General features: G+C 44.8%; 1 protein-coding gene across 1 annotated transcript in view; it reads left to right on the top strand.

Moving 5' to 3' along the window:
• Window positions 1–2,207: 2,207 nt before the first annotated feature.
• The window catches only part of PAPLN (papilin, proteoglycan-like sulfated glycoprotein), a 116,772-nt gene continuing 99,259 nt past the window's right edge, over window positions 2,208–19,720 (top strand). Inside the window, exon 1 of the mRNA XM_015420071.1 lies at window positions 2,208–2,265. Within this exon, the coding sequence (XP_015275557.1) occupies window positions 2,257–2,265 (9 nt within the window). The 5' untranslated portion in view covers window positions 2,208–2,256. The remainder of the gene's footprint in view (window positions 2,266–19,720) is intronic.

Genomic DNA, 19,720 nt, shown 5'->3' with positions numbered 1-19,720 from the left:
TAGTCTTTAAAGGTGCTACTGGACTCTCTTTCTACCACTATTAGAAACCACAACATTCAAAAACCAGTGGGGGGGCATTTTAACCTTCCAGGGCATTCAGTTGCTGATCTAGGAGTAGCAGTTCTCCTACAAAGGAATTTCAGAGGGAGATTAGAGAGACTGCTGAATTGCAACTGATCATGAAGCTCAAGACAATGCAAACTCCTGAACTGAACTGAGACCTAGGTTTCTTCTCTCTTTACCAATGCCCGCTATTGCCTTTTGGCATCTGAAATCACTTTACTCTCCAAGATATAAGGAGAGATGGACTCACATCCCAGCTGTATCTGAAGAAGTGAGCAGTGACTCATGAAAGCTCATGCCCTGCCACAAATTTTGTTAGTCATTAAGGTGCTGCTGTACTCTTGCTTCCTTTCACTAATAAGGAATGCAAGATATGCTGTTCCCCCCCCATCTGTTAGAAATGGAAAGGGGGAATCTCTCCAAGTGCCATGGGATGTACTCTCTCTTTCTCTCTCCCATACCTGGAATAAAACATTTTTTTGGTCTTAAACACAGGACTCCCCCCCCTACACTGGAATGAAATATTTTTTGGTACTTAACACAGGACTCTCCCTCCCAATACCTGGTGGAATTTTTTTTTTTGTCTTTAGCACAGGACTTTCCCCCCATAACTGGAATAAAACATGTTTTGGTCTTAAACACAGGAATCTTCCCCTCATTGTTGCTGGAATAAAACATTTTTGGTCTTAAACACAGGACTTACTTTCTTTCTCTGAAGTGTTGCCCCTGGCTCCCTCCCTCCCTCCCTCTGTCTGTCTGAAGAAAAAGTGTGCTTCTACCTGGAATAAAACATTGCTGGTCTTCTTAAAAATCCCACGAGATGCCATTCCCCCTCTGACTCTTTTCCTCCTCCTCCCTCCCCAAAGGAGGAGAGGGGGAGGAGCCCAGCCAATTGAGGGAAGGCTTTCTCTCTGCCAAGCAGGAAATAGGAGAGACTGGGGAAAAGGAGCTGCAATGTTGGAAGCAGGAAGCAGCAGAGTCAGCTGCTCTCAGGCCAGATTGCAACCCTGTGCAGGCCTGATCCGGCCCATGGTTCGTATGTTTGACACCCCTGATCTACAGAATATCTCCTTGTCTCACTGCCTTTCTTGCTGTTACCTCACATAACTGAAAAACATGCAGCATCAGTGCTAGATGTTAACAACAGACACTTCTGGAGATTTCTAGAAAGTAACAATTGTCTTAAATTATAGTGATTAATTGTGGAATACCAAATACGTTTTTAAAAGATACCAGTGGTGGTGAGGAATGCCATCAAGAGGCCATCACCAGCTGACCTTACAGATCGTAAGATGTAAACAATTTGCAGCTTTGAGATACAAAGTTACCACATTGATGGAAAGGAACTCCCAAGAAATAGTCTGGAGAATTAATTTTAAGTCAGCTCAGACTCCTATGGCTTTTGCTGAGGCTTCATCAGAGGGGATCTGAAATAAATGGCAAGTACTTAGATGGGAAACCTCCAAGGGATACCAGGCTGGAATGCAGAGACAGTCAATAGTAAGCCACAATCTCTGAAGCATCCAAGCTCCACTAGGGGTCGCCAGGAGTCAACTGTGACTTCCAGGCACACACACAAAATGGCTCACCAAAAAAAATTCCTTTCCCGGAGAGGCTGTATAATCCCAATGGATCATTAAACAGAAGTGCCCTTAAAGATGAACATGCTAAAAATGCAGATCATTTAGACTTAAATTAGACAAGCAATAATGATTTGGGCTCATTCTCTGTATCGTGCTACTGAGCGTTACTCCCATCAGCTTTGTGTGTGAGTAGCCTAATTTCTTTCCCAGCTGTTTTGTTCACAGGGATTTTGATTGTAAAATAGGGATTAAAATAGGAATGAATTCCTCAAACTAGAGTTGCAGACCTCCAGGTGGTGGCTGGAGATCTCCTCCTGAGATGACACCTGCGCTCCAGGCGACAAAGATCAGTTTACCTGGAGAGAACAGGGCCACTCTGGAATGTGGGCTCTATGGTATTATACCTCCTTGAAGTCCCTCCCCTCCCAAAACCCCACCCTAAAGCTCCACCCCCAATATTTCCAGGTATTTTGCAAGCCAGAGCTGGCAACCCTCCCTCAAACACAAGTTGGTCTCTTGCTGCTTTAGAGTTGTCTCTGCATGTTCTCCAGGCTACTACAATGCTCAGTCCCAGGGTTTGAGTTACTCCATTGCATGGCTGGGTCTAGCCATGGACAAGGTTTGGGATTGTTTATGTTCTCAGCTTCCAAAGTATGGGAGGGGTGGATTTGAATGTGGACTTTGGTGTAGCCCTGCTGTAAAGGAAATGTGATTTTTAAAAACAGTGCTTTTTTAGACTTGGGGACTTTCATGGACAATGACTGCAATTATAGATTGTTCCAGCTGTTTGTCTCTCTGTCATGCCTTTTGATGTGCAGCCTGTGGCTAAAATAAAACTTGGTTAAGAGCGGCCCCGCCCTAATAACTTTCAACAACGGATTCTGTTTTTAAAAGGGGTTCATGCTAAGGCACTGGAAATCTTTCATGAGCTGGTTCTTCCACGTGCACAGGGTTACAATTCTGGCTTTAAAAAAGCAAAACAAGAAAGCTGTGGGGGAACTTTTTGTGGCAGAAGGGGTTAAATGAAATCCAACTCTTCTTTTCCTGTGCAGTAAGGATTAGTAACCAAACAGAAAAGGGGGGGGGAGAGAGAAGGAGGGTGTTAAGAGTCACTGATTCAACTGGAAGGCTGGACCTTTGAGTGGAGCGCCAGACGGCTTTGCTGCTTCTTGCTGTCATCTGTAGACAGGCACATGGGTCAGGTAAATCTTAGCTTTGTGTTACTGGCTATTTGGTTGTTTGCTTTCATAGTCCACTTACCTTAGTGGAAGGGAGTTCTGTTTTTAACCATCGGTGGGTGTGTTTAAATCAGCCTGATAAAGTTTGAAAAGTGAAAGGGGAAGAAAGCATTGTGTTAAGTGGAGCTTTATAATTGCAATCATTAGATTTATTGCAAAGTGGGGAGGGAAGAAGGAGATTTCACAGGGTAAATAAGTGTTAACATGTTCAGGGGTCTACTTGTTTCCAGGAATTAAAGGTAATCAGGTAGCCTTAATGGTATTTGAGTGGTTGTAAGTTATTAACTTGAACTATCTGCCTTTGCAGCAGCAGATTTTGCATGGGAGGATATTGATGAGGGAATTCTTAAAAGCAGCCCCAAATCCTGGGATGATTACACCGTTAACTCAATTGGTTTCTGCACATTCCTGTATTAAGTATTCATTTGGTTGAATGTGTATACCTGGGTGCTTTGAGAGAGCAACGGGAGGGCTTATTTCAGATATTAGTCACTTAAAAATCTGTGGTTGTTCTTGAGCGGCAATGGCTTGGCTTCGTTTAGCTCAGTGTGTGGTGGGTGTGTGGTGTCATCCATCCAACTGGTTGGCATAGATTGATTTCTTTAAGAGTCATGATGCCACAGGCTGAAGGGTCATATAAACAAGCTCACAGAATCCGTTGAGCTCTCCCACATACATGTTTGATCTGGTGAACAGTTTCAATGGGAACTTGTGCAGGAGAAAGAGATGGATCAGGCCCCTCTCTGCCTTTCTCTGTGTGGCTGTTGCTGTTAATAAGAAGTCAGCAGACTAGCTAAGAAAGTCTTCTTTAAATGAGCACCAACAAATCTTCCTGAAGGTTCAGCTGGACTGTCACTAGCACCGGTTTATATTCTTCCATTTCTCAAGGAATTCAGCCTGATGTATGTGATTCCCTCCCTTCCTATTTTATGTTCATGACAACTCTAATCTGCAGAGAAGTGTGACTGGATCAAGGTCACCCAGTGAGCTTTATAGCTGATTGTGGACAGGGATGCCAGCCTCCAGGTAGGACCTGAGGATCCCCTGGAATTACAGCTTATTTCTGACTACAGAGATCTGTTTCCCTGGAGAAAATGGATGCTTTGGAGGGTGGATTCTATGGCATTGCACCCCCCTGAGGTCCCTGTCCTCCCCAGGCTCCGTCTCCAAATCTTCAGGAATTTCCCAGCCTGGATCTGGCAACCCTACCCCCCCATCCCCTCCTGGTGGCCAGAGGAAACCTGGCAACCCTAACGTGATCTCCTAAGTCACTCTAACTCCTACACTGTCTCTTTGAGTTATTTAAGAATGACTACTAGCTTTTTTGAGAGAGAGAGGCACTGTGCCTTTAGTAGCAGCACAATATGCTGACATTCAACAGGTGGAGCTATTCCCCAGCTTGGAGCTGTGGCTCTGGGAAACTACATCTGCTGGATGTTTACCTGGCTGGGGGGAAAGGTGCTGACCCCAAGGCGGTTGCAAAAGGAGAACTCTGACGTACATTAAGATGTTACATTTTCTGTTTTTCACCACAGACAGTGTAAGGAAGGGAGACTATGTCCTTTAAGTAAATTATATCACATAGTGATTGCTTTCTGTAGTCTCTTAAGAATTCTAGACTAGCTGTGTTCTGGATATAATTAAATTAGCACAGGGGAGGCTGGTTTGTAAACATGTTTCATTCTCCATTCAGTACTGTGTGTGGTTCTGACACTAACTGCTTCCACTCTGGTTAAAACAGTGCCTTTCTGTAAGAGTGCATCTTGCCAAGCCCTGGACTTGTGTCATCATTTTAGTATGTAATGTAGATCAGACAGGATACAAATGCTCACTGGGATACATTTTAGCAGCACAAATGGGATGTGGTAGCAACAGGACTCTCTGAACATTGAAGCAACTGTTGTTTCTTGAGCTGTTTCACTATGGCTGCGGTCAGACTGGCAGCTTGGTGTGATATGGTGCTGCCTCTAATTGTACCAGTTTAAAGTGTTGCGGGGCATTCATCCAGACAGCACACCCTGCTGCGGGTTACCCACATGGACATCCCATGGTTAAGCATCCACATTACTGCAGCGTCTCAGCCACAGAGTGCACTGCCTGGTCATTTTTAAAATGCATGTGTGCGCATGTGCACTCATGCGCATCTGGGCAAAAACCCACCATAGCAGTAGGAAGGGATCTGCAGGTTCAGACTGCAAATCCATTTTGTTTGTGCTCCCCCCACATTCAGACATCTGGCCACACGTGATGAATATGTGGGAAACCAAAAGCACCACATGTTATGTGGTGGTTATTTACTCTGATTCTAACTTTTTGTACAATGGATTGAGTACAATTCAGGAATGGCTGACAGCTTTGGCTGTGTGACCGGGCCCATTAAATCTTTGAAAAGTGCCTATATTCGGCCAAATGGACAGTCTGAATGCAGCCAAATTCTGTATACATAGTATCAAGGACAAGCACCGCAATGCAACTATGATTGCGGCAGTCTGTTACTTATTTTGGAGATATCCTACTTAAATCAATATGTATACTCAAAATGGAGAGGATTGTGAATTCCCATATAAGTGAAGAGGAACTGCTTTGAAAAACTTTGTATTTTGAAGTTTTGCAGATTAGTTTTACAAGGAGATTTTTCACAATCCTTTAAAAAACAACAACAACAACAATGGGCTGGATCCAGATGGCTTTTTCTTTCAGTCTTGCCCAGTTCTCCTCCTCATTTCATCCTCCATCCCACATGGCCTTTGTTCATGTAGGTCCCAAAATGTACAGTTCTGTGATAACTTCTGTACTGCCAGGGGAATGGAAAATTTACCAAGGTCCCAAGTTACTAGGTATTAATGAGTTTAGATTTCAGCCATATTCCACTAGGAAGTTTTCACCAGTTGCCACCACTGGAAGCTTGTATAGATACTCCAGTTTAGTCTGTCTATAAACTAAACCATATCCATAATAATAGACCCAGTATTTCCCCACCTTCTTTTGGTACCTTTGTAAACATGTGCCCTATTTAGACTTTTATGAGGAGCAGAATTACCATGATAAGATATTAATTTTTATTTTAAAAACAAGTTAAACTTTACTTGTAAATAAAGTCACCATTTATTTAAAATTACAGCATTTAAACATCCATATTTTTGCCATGGTTAGGAGGTAAGCCATCTATTGAAGTCATTTTTGTTTGTTTCATCAGGCATGCATGATTTCTCACCTCTTCATCAGCTGATGAAGATAAAGGATAGTTGTTTCTCTGTCCCTTCAGTTTCTGAAAACTCCCTGGCACCCCCCAAAAGGTTTCTTCCCATCACCCCTCATGCCTTCTACCCAGTTCTATAACAGGCCAAGGAGGGCATGGTTTAAGTCAGTTTTGCTTCAGGTAAAAGCCCCCCTCCTTTTTTATTTTTTATTTTCTGCTTTTTGGGTGCTCACCAGCAGGGGTCTTGTTGTAGAAAAAGAGCTGCCGGAGCTCATTAGCATAACTCATTAGCATAGCTTATTTGCATATGCCACGCCCCCTGACATCACCGGAAGTGACAGAAGGCCACACCCCCTGACATCACCGGAAGTGTGTCAGAAGGCCCGGCTACTTACCCTCCTGCTTCATCCTCATTCCCAAACGGAATGAGGATCGAAGCAGAGGGCGGGGTAAAGAAGGGGGCGGGGCTTCACCACGTGACCGCCCCGCCCCCTAGAGGTTCTCTTCCGGAGCTCCGTACCTGAGAGCTCCCCCCCGACTAGAGCCCTGCAGGCACATTCTCAACTGAATGGTGACTAAAGAAACTTGTTTTTACACTTGCAGAGGTGGTTCTCTGGCTCAGTAGTAGAACATCTGTTTTGTACGTATAACGTCTGAGGTTCAGTCCCAAGTATCTCCAGTTAGAAGGATCAACTAGTAGGTGATGTAACATCTACTTGAGACTCTGGAGATCTGCTGCCAGACAGAGTAGACAATACTGATGTTGATAGACAAGCGCTCTGACTCAGGATAAGGCAGCTCTGTGTGTTCACTGGAGAGAAGGAATCAGCCTTTGTCCTACCAGGGAAGGCTGTTATAAGCGTCAGCGGGGTGCAGATTAAGTATCACCTTTTCCAAATGATAAACCTGTATGTTACCTGTAGAATGAGGGCTCTTTTAATCACAAACACCACTTCCTGAACTCTTCAAACTTCCTTAAAGTAAACCCAGAGTTTTTTCTCTTTTAAAATTGTACTTAATTGAATATTTTTTGAGGAAAGTACATTCTCCAAAAGTATGTGGTCTGAAGATCCCTGATCCTAAGATATGTACATCTTGATTTCCATTCTCTATGCATGTGCACAGAATGGATCCAGAGAATTCTGAATTGAGTCCTTTCTTACTTTTCCCTTTTTTTGTGACAGTAACCTGTAGCACCTAACCCTAAGGTGTTCCTGACAGTCAGGAGACCCGTGGGGATAACACCATCAGTGCAGAAGATCGAAAGAACTCATGAAGGATAATTTGGAGGGAAGGGGAATGAAAAATGAAATGGAAAAAAGCACATAATCACTCCAACCCTTTAATGTTGCCACTGAACAGTAACATACATTTTTGCATGTAACACTGTTTAACAACATAAATGCTTTGAGTGGGATACAACCTCTTCTGTGTGAGCAGGATATTTGTTCCTGTCTGGCACTCAGCTCTGTCTGAAAGCTGAATGCTTTCTAGGATGTGATCAATGCACAGCCAAACTGAAAGAACTTAAATCATCTTTATTGAACTTCACATGCATTCAGAAGGTCATTACTCGCAATCTAATCTGATGGCTGGCTGGAAAACTTACATCTTTGTGATTCAGGTCAATTCTATAGCCATGGTGAGAAAGAGATGGGTTTCCCCTTCTCCTTGCGGACAGACAAAGAAATGGAAAAGAACTATACTTTCCTATCTTTGTGCCTCTGAGCTCAGGAAATTACTTTTGATGAGCCAGTCAGAGGGATGCTTTGGGGGCACCTAGCTCAGGACTACAATTCCCAGAGGCAACTGCACTTATAGATAAACAGCAGTTTTTTGTTGTTGTTCAGTCGCACAGTCAAGTCCGACTCGTCATGACCCCATGGACCACATCACACCAGGCCCTCCTGTCTTCCGTCGTGCTCTGGAGTTTGCTTAATTTCATGTTCGTTGCCTCGATAACACTGTCTACCTTCTCATCCTTTGTCATCCCCTTCTTCTTTGACCTTCAATCTTTCCCAGCATCAGGGTCCTCTCCAGTGAGTGCTCCCTTCTCATTTGGTGGCCAAAATATTTGAGCTTCAGCTTCAGTATCTGGCTTTCCAGGGAACAGTCAGGGTTGATTTCTTTTAGGATTGACTGATTTGACCTTCTTGTAGTCCAAAGGACTCTCAAGAGTCTTCTCTAGCACCATAATTCCAAAGAATCTATTCTGCGGCGCTCAGCCTTCCTTATAGTCCAACTCTCACAGCCATACAGTACTACTGGGAATACCATTGCTTTGACCATGCGGACTTTTGTTGGCAGGGTGATGTCTCTACTTTTTATTATGCTGTCAAAGTTTGCCATCGCTTTCCTCCCAAGGTGCAGGCGTCTTTTAATTTCATGGCTGCAGTCACCATCTGCAGTGATCTTGGATCCCAGGAACGTGAAGTCTGTCACTGCTTCCACGACTTCTCCTTCTATTTGCCAAGGAGTGATGGGGTCAGATGCCATGACTTGTGATTCATCCAGGCCAGCATTTCGCATGATGTACTCTGCATATATATTAAATAAGCAAGGTGACAGTATACATCCTTGTCGTACTCCTTTTCCTATGCTGAACCAATCAGTTGTTCCGTATCCGGTTCTAACTGTCGCTTCTTGGCCCTTATACAGGTTTCTCAAGAGACATGTGAGGTGGTCTGGTACTCCCATCTCTTTAAGGACCTGCCATAGTTTGTTGTGATCCACACAGTCAAAGGCTTTAGCATAGTCAATGAAGCAGAAGTAGATATTTTTCTGGTACTCTCTTGCTTTCTCCATAATCCAGCGAATGTTGGCAATATGATCTCTCGTTCCTCTACCTCTTCGAAACCCAGCTTGTACTTCTGGTAGTTCTCTATCCACGTACTGTTGAAGCCTAGCTTGTAGGATCTTGAGCATGACCTTGCTAGCGTGTGATATGAGTGCAATTGTGCGATAGTTTGAACATTCCTTGGCGTTGCCCTTCTTTGGGATTGGAATGTATACTGATCTTTTCCAATCCTGTGGCCACTGTTGCGTTTTCCAAATTTGCTGGCAAATGGAGTGCAGAACTTTAACAGCATCCTCTTCTAAGACTTTGAATAGCTCAGCTGGGATACCATCACCTCCACTAGCTTTGTTGTTAGTAATGCTTTCTAAGGCCCATTTAACTTCACATTCCAGGATGTCTGGCTCGAGGTCAGTGATTATACCGTCGTGGTTGTCAAGGACATCGAGGTCTTTCTTGTATAGTTCTTCTGTGTATTCTTGCCATCTTTTCCTAATCTCTTCTGCTTTTGTTAGGTCCCTACCATTTTTGTCCTTTATCATGGCCAGCTTTGCACGGAACGATCCCTTAATTTCTCCCAATTTTCTTGAAGAGATCTCTAGTTCTTCCCATTCTATTGTTTTCCTCTATTAGTTTGCATTGTTCCTTATCTCTCCTTGCTGTTCTCTGGAAATCTGCACTCAGTTGGGTAAATCTTTCCTTTTCACCTTTGCATTTTGCTTTCATTCTTTCTTCTGCTATTTGTAAAGCCTCATGAGTCAGACACTTTGCTTTCTTGCATTTCTTTTTCTTTGGGATGGTGCTGATTGCTGCCTCCTGGACAATATCACGAACCTCTGTCCATAGTTCTTCAGGCACTCTATCAAATCTAGTCCCTTAAACCTATTCATCACCTCCACTTTATATTCATCAGGGATGCGATCTAGGTCAAACCTGAATGGCCTAGTGGTTTTCCCAATTTTCTTCAGTTTAAGTCTGAATTTTGCAATGAGTAGCTCATGATCTGAACCACAGTCAGCTCCAGGTCTTATTTTTCCTGACTGGATAGAGCTTCTCCATCTTTGACTGCAAATTATATAGTCAATCCGATTTCAGTGTTGCCCATCTGATGATGTCCATGTTTTACTGAACTACTATTACCTACAGTTAACGCTGACTGGGGGCAGCACAATACTTCTCTGAGTGCAAAACATTGTTATGAGATTTATGCTGATCCTGTCTTCCTACTGAAGCCTTCTACTCAGTTCCTGAGGGTTTTCTAGCTTTGACAAGTGACTTGTCAAGCAGTATGGGGGGAGGCTGAAAAAAAGAAGAGGAAGCCAGTAAATATTTGTTCTGTGAGGATATGTTGATCCAAAGTATAGGGAGAGGATCAGGGTAGCTCACTCTCTCTCCCCTCTCAGATATCTGCATGTTGGGCATTATATTGTTGTGAGCTAGACAGGGCTCAGCTATAGTGAGGACTCTTCAGGAGAAGAGGAGCAGCATGTAGCCAGCCTTGAGTTAACAGGAGAAGCTGACCAGCAGGAAAATGAGCTGCAGGTTTGTCAGGCTTCACAGCCAACAGCTGGTACAGAGCCACTGAAACACTCCAGCTCTGATTCAGCAGGTGAACCTCAGCTGGCCGTTCCCAGCCCACCAGTATCACTTACACCCTTAGAGTGCTGCAGACAGAGGCTGAGAACAGAGCTACAGATAAGACAGAAAAGTGCACGCCTCCCAGCCTGATGCCAGCTGCCTGCTGATAACAAAGAGGAACAGTTGCAGGATTGCTTCTAAGCAGCTGGCTGCAAGCATGACCCTTAGGCATGGGGCTATAAAAACAGCCAAGAGAAGCTTTTATACATGGACACAATGCATAGGATAGATGTTAAGTCACTGGCTCTGCCTTGCCTCACTTCTGGACTCCTGACCTTGGACTGAACGACTCTGCCTTGCCTGACTTCTGGACTTCTGGCCTTGCCTGACTTCTGGACTTCTGACCTTGCCTGACTTCTGGTACCCAATAGTTGGAGCCTGCAAGCCGGTACATATATTTTCATAATCAGGGACCTCCAAGGAACTTGCGGGAGAAGCCCTCCCATTTCCCCATCTTTGCTTCTTCCACTCTCTCCCACCCCTTCTCTCACTTTCTCCCCCCACCCAGTGCCTGTTATTCTGTCACCCCACTTACTTGGGATCCCACCTTCTTGCAGCACTGCCACTACCTTCATGAATCTGCAGCAGGAGAGATGTGACAGGTCCTGCAGCAGGAGATGGGGCAGGTCCCAATGTAGGAGGACATTCTTCTTCTGGGACACACCCTGTTTCTTCTCCCACACACCTTGCTGTCACTGGCTCCTTTCCCCCCATTTGTAATGCCACTGCTGAAGAGGCAGCAATGGTGGAGCAGGTCTGGCAGCACTGGTAATTCCTCCTCCTTTCCCACCCACAGTGCCATCTCTTTCCCACCCACCAGACTTTTATCTTCCCCCATCTTCAGCTATATGTATTGTTTTTTAACTTCATATATACCCTGCCTTTCTCCCCAGTAGGGACCCAAAGCGGCTTACATATTCTCCTCTTCTCTAATTTATCCTCACAGCCCTGTGAAGTAGGTTGCGCTCAGTCTCTGGGTTTAAGTATCCACAGATATGGCCACACTGAGAATTTGATATATGATATTAATAGGGCCCAAAGCCTATAGAGCCCAACATGTACAGACCTATCCGTACTCCACAAAATAGAGTGTAGGGCCAAAATACAAAACTCTAACCATTATACTATACTGGTTTTTATGGAGTGGCTGCTGTTGAACAGTAGCCAGCAGCTGGGCCTGACTAGGGCTGCGATCAGACGTGCAGTTTGGCCCAATATAGTTGCTTTTCCCTAATGGATTAAACTGGCTGGTTCACACAGCCACATCTGACACCTGTTCCCCAGTTGTACCCAATCATAAGACGAGTTGGAGATGGAGTAAGTAGACAGCAGATGAATGTCGGTGCTAACAGATCCCTGTGCATTTATCCTGTGTTGCTGCATGTCTGAACTCTCCCAGTGCATGCTCCAACCAGTTCAGAATGTGAACCTGTAGTTCCAGGTTCACCATTTTTCTTTTAAATGGTAGAGCATGTGCGCACATGTGCACCTGAAAAATGTTCTTAAAAATGTTAAGGTTGTTGTTTCTTAAAAAACAAACCAAAAAAAACAAGACCAGACTGCACACTCCATGGTAGGGTAGGGGAGGTTGATGCACTTGGATCTCTTCCACCTCAGCTGTGGGCCTGGCAGAACATCTTCATTTGCATGGTATCAGATTGCTCTTGGGGGCAGGGCTTGGGTGTGGATTGGAGCCCCCAGAAGTAGGGGAGCCCTGCCTGGACCTGGGGGCTGGTAACCCTACCAAGTTAATACCATACCAGGTTGCATGGTATCAGATTGGTCTGTGGTTGCTGCCAGGCCTGGCCCCTATGAATTGTCCTTCAAAGGACAAAACAACCCTGGAAAGGGCCTTGCTTCCTCCCCCTGACTTTCCTTGACAGAAACCAAGACTGGAAGGCTGGCAGTACTGCTGTGGCTGCCTGGTAACAATCACTGAGGGCATTTGTTTCCAAAAACCATAGGGACTGCTTCTATTACTTTGGCGGTACCTCCCCTTCCACTGCCTTTATATTTATTTATTTTAGATTTCAGATGTTTTTGCAAACCTGGGGTCTTTTTTAAGTTTGTCAAAGGTCTGTCTAGTCTGTTCATGACTCCAGTCTCTGGGTTTAAGTATCCACAGATATGGCCACACTGAGAATTTGATATATGATATTAATAGGGCCCAAAGCCTATAGAGCCCAACATGTACAGACCTATCCGTACTCCACAAAATAGAGTGTAGGGCCAAAATACAAAAGTCATTTTTTACAGGATTCAACTTGCTTTCTCTGCAGCTGTAAAGCAGCTGTGAGAACATTGTTCCAAAAGTCTGTGGAAGCCTGATCCAGGCTGGAACCACAGCAACAAGGATAGGAAGTGCTCCTGCCCCCCAAACTGTTTTCCCAGGCCAAAACAACCCTGTGGGGAAATTGCATGCACAGCTCCCAAGTGTGGCAAATAACTGCCCCCCTAGGCCCTTTTGGTAGCTTGTACTTACGTTGAGAATATTGAGTCTCCATGCCTCTAAACATGTAAGTCTCTAGGCAAAATGACATCCCTTGTGTGGATGTCAGGGGCAGGGTGTGCCAGAGTGCTCTGGATCACTCTGATTGCATTGGATCAAACATGTGAATAAGGATATGTGGCTAGATGTATACAGGGTATACAGCATGCATAAAAATGCATGTGCAGTATGCTTGAATTCTATGAACCTTCCGCCATTTTGTTTGACCATGTAAATCAGGGATCCATGCATTCAGAGATAGGATGACTGTAAGAAGCAATATAGGTACTTTGCCTAAAGTGCCAGGGCTCCAAAGGAACTTGTTTCAACTATGTGGATGTTTTTGAGAGACAGCCACTGCCTGCCTGCTCTTTGGGATTTCTTCATATTTTCAATGCATGCTTATAAGTCAAATGAGATTTCTAAACTGTTAGTGATTGTAACCGGGGCTTTGGGTATACTATTGAGTGCAGATTAACTAATGTGAGGCATAATAGTGTAAAAGTTAAGATGCTGAAATTGAAAATTAAAACAAGAAAAGGATATCCCAGACAAGTTTGTGATGAGGGCTATTTTTGGGTCAGGAGGCCCCAGAACGGCTTTCCGGCTGGCTTCCACTGCAAGGCTACCCTGTGAACTCCAGTGTCAGCGAGGTGGTGGGTCAGTAGATCGTAGTTGACTGTGTCGAACACTGCTGTAAGACTGAGCAATATCAGCAGTATCAGCATTGCCAACCTGCCTTGGTCCAGTTGCCTACAGAGATTGTCTGTGAAGGCGACCAGCACCATTTCCATCCTGTGGCTGGGGTGGAAGCCGTAATGGAATAGATCCAACACTGATGTGTCATCCAGGAATTTCTGGAGCTGTTCTGTCACCTCTCTCACAATTACCTTACCCAGAAATGAAAGATTCGAGACTGGGTGGTAATTGGCCAGATCCATAGGATCTAAGTTGGTTTTTTAAAGAGCAGGACAACTACCGCCTCCTTCAGTCCCTCAGGAAAGACCCCCAAGCCCAGGGACAGATTGATGATATGATCCAGGGAACCTTGTAGTCCCTCACTGCTGGCTTTCACCAGCCATGAGGGGCATGGGTCTAAGAGGCAGGTGGTTGGCCTAACAGCACCCAGTATCCTGTCAACATTGTCTCAGGAGAGCTGATTGAAGTTGTCGAAAACCAAATCCAAAGACAGCCAAGGGGCCTCCAGTTCAGATACTGTATCAACGTCCTGTAAGATGCTCTTGATCACAAGCTCGTCACCAAACTCGCTCTAGTCATCTGAGTTCCCATTTCATCCCCCTCAGTTCCATAGTATACCGGTGGGATTTTTTTTTTTTGCCGGGGATGGAGAGGACGTTGGGGTGTGTGTGATTTTGTTGATGGCTTCAGAGAGATGGGAGTTCTAGTCATCTATCAGCTCATCTAAGGAATCAACAGAGGGCACTGGTTCCCACAGAGCATTCTTGAACCCAGTTGGGTCTGTTAGTCTCCGTGGGTGAGCATAAATCTGCTCACCACCTAGATGGGAGGAGCAGAGACACCCAGCTGGACCTTCAGGGCACAACGATCTCACCATGGCACCAACATCTTGGCCATCAGATCCATATCTAACCCCATGCCAGAGATTAAATCCAGCATGTGGCCTGCTTGGTATGTGGGCCCTTATACAATCTGGGTAAGCCCTAGTGCTGCCACGGATGACACCAGGCCCAAGGCCTGCTGTGAGGAGGCGACATTGGCATAGATGTTGAAGTCCCCAAGAACTACCAGCCTTGGGAATTCCAAGGCCAACTGGCCACTGCCTCAAGCAGGCTTGGGAGACAGTGCACCAAGCAGACAGCCAAGCTCACTTCAGAGTCCCAGACCAGGCCTACACAGTCCATGCCAGTAACCTTCAGAATGGGAAGTGCCCTGCAGGAAAAACCCTCTCGGATTTGGGACTGATGGACCGAGAAACCTGGAGGGGACAGCTCTTTCAAGGCGACTGTTTACCTTCCCTTGTCCAAGTCTCAGTTATGCATGCCAGGTCCACATCTTGCACTGCAATATAATTTTACAGTATCAAGGCCTTATTATTAATGGACCTGGAGTTGTGCAACATCAGTGTTGAAGGGGGGTGTAAGTTCCCAGCCCTCTCACCCACATGTCTCGGGATGGGATGAATGTTGGAAGGAGACCAAGCACAACCACGTCTCCATCTCCTTCCATTCCAGCACCTTCTCTCACTGCCATACCCCCCCCCCATGCTCCTTATAACTGGGATCCCCAGCCCAGTGCTGGCACTCTCGATGTTCATCCCACTCATCCAATTTTCCACTCTCACCCCCACCCAGAAGGGAGTAACCCAGGTCCACAACATGTACAGACCAAGATACAATCAAACTCAGTAGATTAAACAATAAAAAAAATAGTTCTGGCAGGGTTAAATATTTGTACAACTCCCTTTTTTGCTTCCCTCCCTATTAACTGCAGCAAGATAAAAAAGCACCGCTAACTAGTAATAATAAGGGTGGGAATAACATAATTCTCACACCACTACCTGACTAATAGTTCCTAATACATTAAAATTCAAGTGCACACAGTGAGGAATGTACAGGCACAATGTATATGGTTGGTTCAACAGAGGACTGGTCAGCGAATAAACACCTCTCCACCCCGGATTTAATGAGTGCCCTGGCAAGTCCCCGGCTAGACGACCTGGGAGAGTTGAAGTCTGAAGGGGGTCTCCACCCTTGCCTTGCATAGTCCAGACACGCCCCCCCAGTATCCCTGGGAGCAGGTCAGGTCCCATCTTACAGCACAGAACCGTCCATGGAAACGTACTCGGCTGGGAGCCTTATTTGGAATAATATGTTGTATGCTGATTTACTGCTCTCACCCTCTACCTATATGTATGGACTGGTAATTTCCATTTCATTGTATCTGAGGAAATGTGCATGCACACAAAAGCTTATACCTTGAATAAAACTTTGTTGGTCTTAAAGGTGCCACTGGACTTAAACTTTATTCTGCCGCTTCAGACCAACACAGCTACCCCACCTGAATCTAGATCAATCATATGAACTTCAGTTCTATATTTACATATGAGGAAAAACAGTCATTCTAAAGCGAAAGGCATGCTTTCTTTCTTTGTTTTTAAGATGGAACACATGCCTGTCGTGGCAGGAACACCATTGCCAGAGGGCATACACTGTTCTGCCTGACACAGGAGGAGTTGCCTCTCGTAGGATGGTGATGGCTACTTGCAACTTATTAGTATTAATGTATATTTTAGTATTATTTACATCCTCTGTCCAATTAATTATGTAATTATAAGTTCTTAAATTACCGGAGTATCTCTGTGCATGCAGGGCTGTTTTTACCCACTACTGTTGAACCTTAGCCAGCCTTTGCATATCTAGAGGGAGGGGAAGGGCTTTCTTGTTCTGTCTCAGCATGAGACACGGTAGCTCAGGTGAGATGGAGAGATTGCCAAGGTGCCTGGAGGAGGACCAGCTGGCTGTGGAGAAAGGGGTGTAAAACCACTATGACCAGCTTCTCTTCTATCAACTTGTCTTCCCAGCCCTTGCCCTTGTGCTTGAATAAGAGCTAAGGGGCTGCAGAGAAGGGTGGGGTATTGCTGGGGAGAGTGTGGGCCCTTTACTTCCATCCCTGGAATGAGGCCCACTACTCAGGGAGGCTCACAGTTTACCAGTCCTCCAGTCCCTCCAGCAGCAGCTATTTTCAGCTGGGAACCACCTGTCAAGCACAAGCCCTAGCAGGCAATGATCTTGCACACTTTTCTGGAACATGGGAAGAGTGCCACATAAGGGAAGAGACACAGGTAGCATGTCAAAATACCACGTGTCTCCTGAACCACTGAGTGGGTATTGCTGCTCTAAATGTTGCAGCCCTAGTTTGAGTTATTTAAATGTGTAATATAAACCAAAAAGCCCCAGTGATGTCATTTGGATAGGTGTGAGTGATTAAAAGAAACACTCCACATGTTTGTGTTACTTCTTCATCCCTTGGTTTAGATCAACAGACAGACTGGCTGATAAAAGGAACCCGATTTGGTTTATTGATTGTTACTACATAGTTGGAACAAGGAGGGAAATAAGGATCGTTTGTTCACTACTATGTGGGTTGCATATATGTAAAGCAAATAAAATCAACTGCATTGAAAGACAGAAAACCTTTACAAAAGTCGTAACAATGAACAACAGAACCAGGACATTTGTAAAGAAAGGTCTTGAGCACATCAAGAGACAAAGTTGATTGAGAACATTGCAAACATTTCATCAAAAGTGTTTTCTTTAATACAGAAAGGGTTTTTTTAGTATGCTAGTTCTGTTTGATCATAGAAATGTTTTATGAATTGCCGCTTTTCTTTGATCAAGTATCCTCTTAAATGAAAACACCCATGTATGTCTGTCTCTGCAATGTACAGATATGAAGTACAGTTGCCTAGTTCTCATGTAGACACCAGTGATCTTGTGTGGAAAAGTACTATCCTACCACTGGATGTATTCCCCGGGGGAACTGAATTCTGTGAAAAAAACACCAGAGTTGATTATTAGTAGAGCATCAAAGTCCCACACGCTTCTTTTCACATTGTACCATAATACCAACAGAAATCTTACCAAGTCACAAATCTTACCAAGGCCCACTCTCAGGACTGTTAGTGATTAGGAGATGGTGTTAGTTTGCAAGCTGTACAGACTGTAGTCTTCTTTTTCTATAGAATTAACATTCCTTCTGTAAAGTCACAAAGATAATCATTATTGGCTCATGGTGTGCTGTTTACAACATCTCTCCAACACTCTGACTACTAAACCGACATTCATTACACATGTTTAAAATCATTTATAGAGCCCTGGAATGTATTCTTTGGTGGGGTATTCTTTATTGTGTTCTAAAATTATTCAGATTAGGGCTGGCCCACCTATTGGTTGGATGAGAAATTTATACCAGGTGTTCAGCCTCTAGGGGACCATTGAATATCCAGAAGCTGAGAGGTAAGAGGGGGAGGTGGAAAAAAATGTTATTGGTTAGGATCCAAACAGAAATTACTTCCACTCTGTGAGAGGTGTGGCTGATTTTTCTTTCCAACTGCAGCCCACTGCATTGTACTACAATCCAGTCTGGAGTAGCCCCAAGTTTTGAGGAGCTGTTTTGAGTCCTGTTGTGAGAAAAGGGGCGGGGTGGGGGGCACTGGGAAAGCCTCCTTGTATGTCCAAAGGCTCTGCTTGGCCCTAACCATCTTGGCAATAACTTATTCAGACATCATCTTCAGTACACATGATGCTTTATAGAGTTTTGTAAACCAGTTCTTTGTAGGTTTCCCAAGTCCCCCTGGGGGGTGGGGAAACCCCCACCCCAGAGGCCTGTTCCCCGCCGCTGGCAGATCGAGCCCCCGGGGGGAACCCCACCCCATCGTGCGCGTCACCCGGAAGTGACGCAACCACGTCGGACACGCTGGGGGCGGGGCCACGGTCATCCGAGGGAAAACTCTATGGTTTTCCAGCATGCCCAGCATGCCCAGCGTCCTAATGTCACATCCGGGTGACGTGTGTGTGGTGTGTGCGCGCTTTGCGTGCTTCAGTCGCCGGACAGGAGTCCCCCACCGTGGCGATTTTTCAACTTGGCAACCCTCGTTCTTTGTCTACTTAGACCCTCTACAAGAGGGGGCATGGATAGTTGGATGGTGGTGGCAGTACAGCTCTGGAACAATACAAAAAGATGGATGCAGGGTCTGCACTTTTAAAACTGGAATGCAGTCTTTTTTTTTTTGCACTGCCAATATCTATATGTATATTCTTGCAGATTATAAAATGTTTTATGTATGTTATTTTCTGTGGTGATACACAGAGTGAAATGAGATTATTTCACACTTTCCCCTACCCTCTCTTCATACACAGCCCTGCCCAGATATAAGAAGTCGCTCAAAACCAAGCACCCAAGGATATTTTGCAACAGCTGTGAAATTTCCTGACTTGGAGCTATTCTAACAGCATCCAAAAGAAAGATGCTACACCAGGGAGACCAGGTTTTCAGCTCCCTGTTCATTTAAATTCCTCACTTAATAGCTGTCCTGCCCCAGGAGTAATACTTTTGATAATATATTTTAAATACTATCTGACATATCTGCTAACTAGGAGCCTAGAATTAATATTCAGTGTTAAAGCACTACTGTTGTGGAGGCTGATATTTACATAAATGAATTATGTGTTCAAATCACTACAGTCATGTTGCAAATACTATATTCCAAGTTCATTAAGGAAAGGGAAGGTTTTTCATAACCTGCCATAGAATAATAGAATGTTAGAGTTGGAAGGGATCTTGCAGGTCATCTAGTCCAACCCCCTGCACTCTGCAGGAGCATAGCCGAAAGATAGCCCTACAGCATACCCGAAAGATGGTCGTCCAGCCTCTGCTTGAAAACATCCAGCAAAGGAGCATCCACCACTTTCTGAGGCAGTCTGTTCCACTGCTCAACCACTCTCACAGTTAGGAAGTTTCTCCTGATATTTAGCTGGTGATGACTCCCTTGTAATTTCCACCCATTAGATCTTGTCTTGCAATCCAGAGCAAGAAAGAATAGATCTGCTCCATCTTCTACATGTCAGCCCTTCAGATATTTGAAGACTGCAATCATGTCCCCTCTAAGCCTTCTCTTTCCCAGGCTAAACATACCCAACTCTTTCAGCCTTTCCTTATAAGACTTGGATTCCAACC

This window comes from Gekko japonicus, unplaced genomic scaffold (assembly GCF_001447785.1).
Source record: "Gekko japonicus isolate JY-2015 unplaced genomic scaffold, Gekko_japonicus_V1.1 scaffold27, whole genome shotgun sequence".
Lineage (NCBI taxonomy): Eukaryota > Metazoa > Chordata > Lepidosauria > Squamata > Gekkonidae > Gekko > Gekko japonicus.
This window is presented reverse-complemented; position numbering and strand designations above follow the sequence as displayed.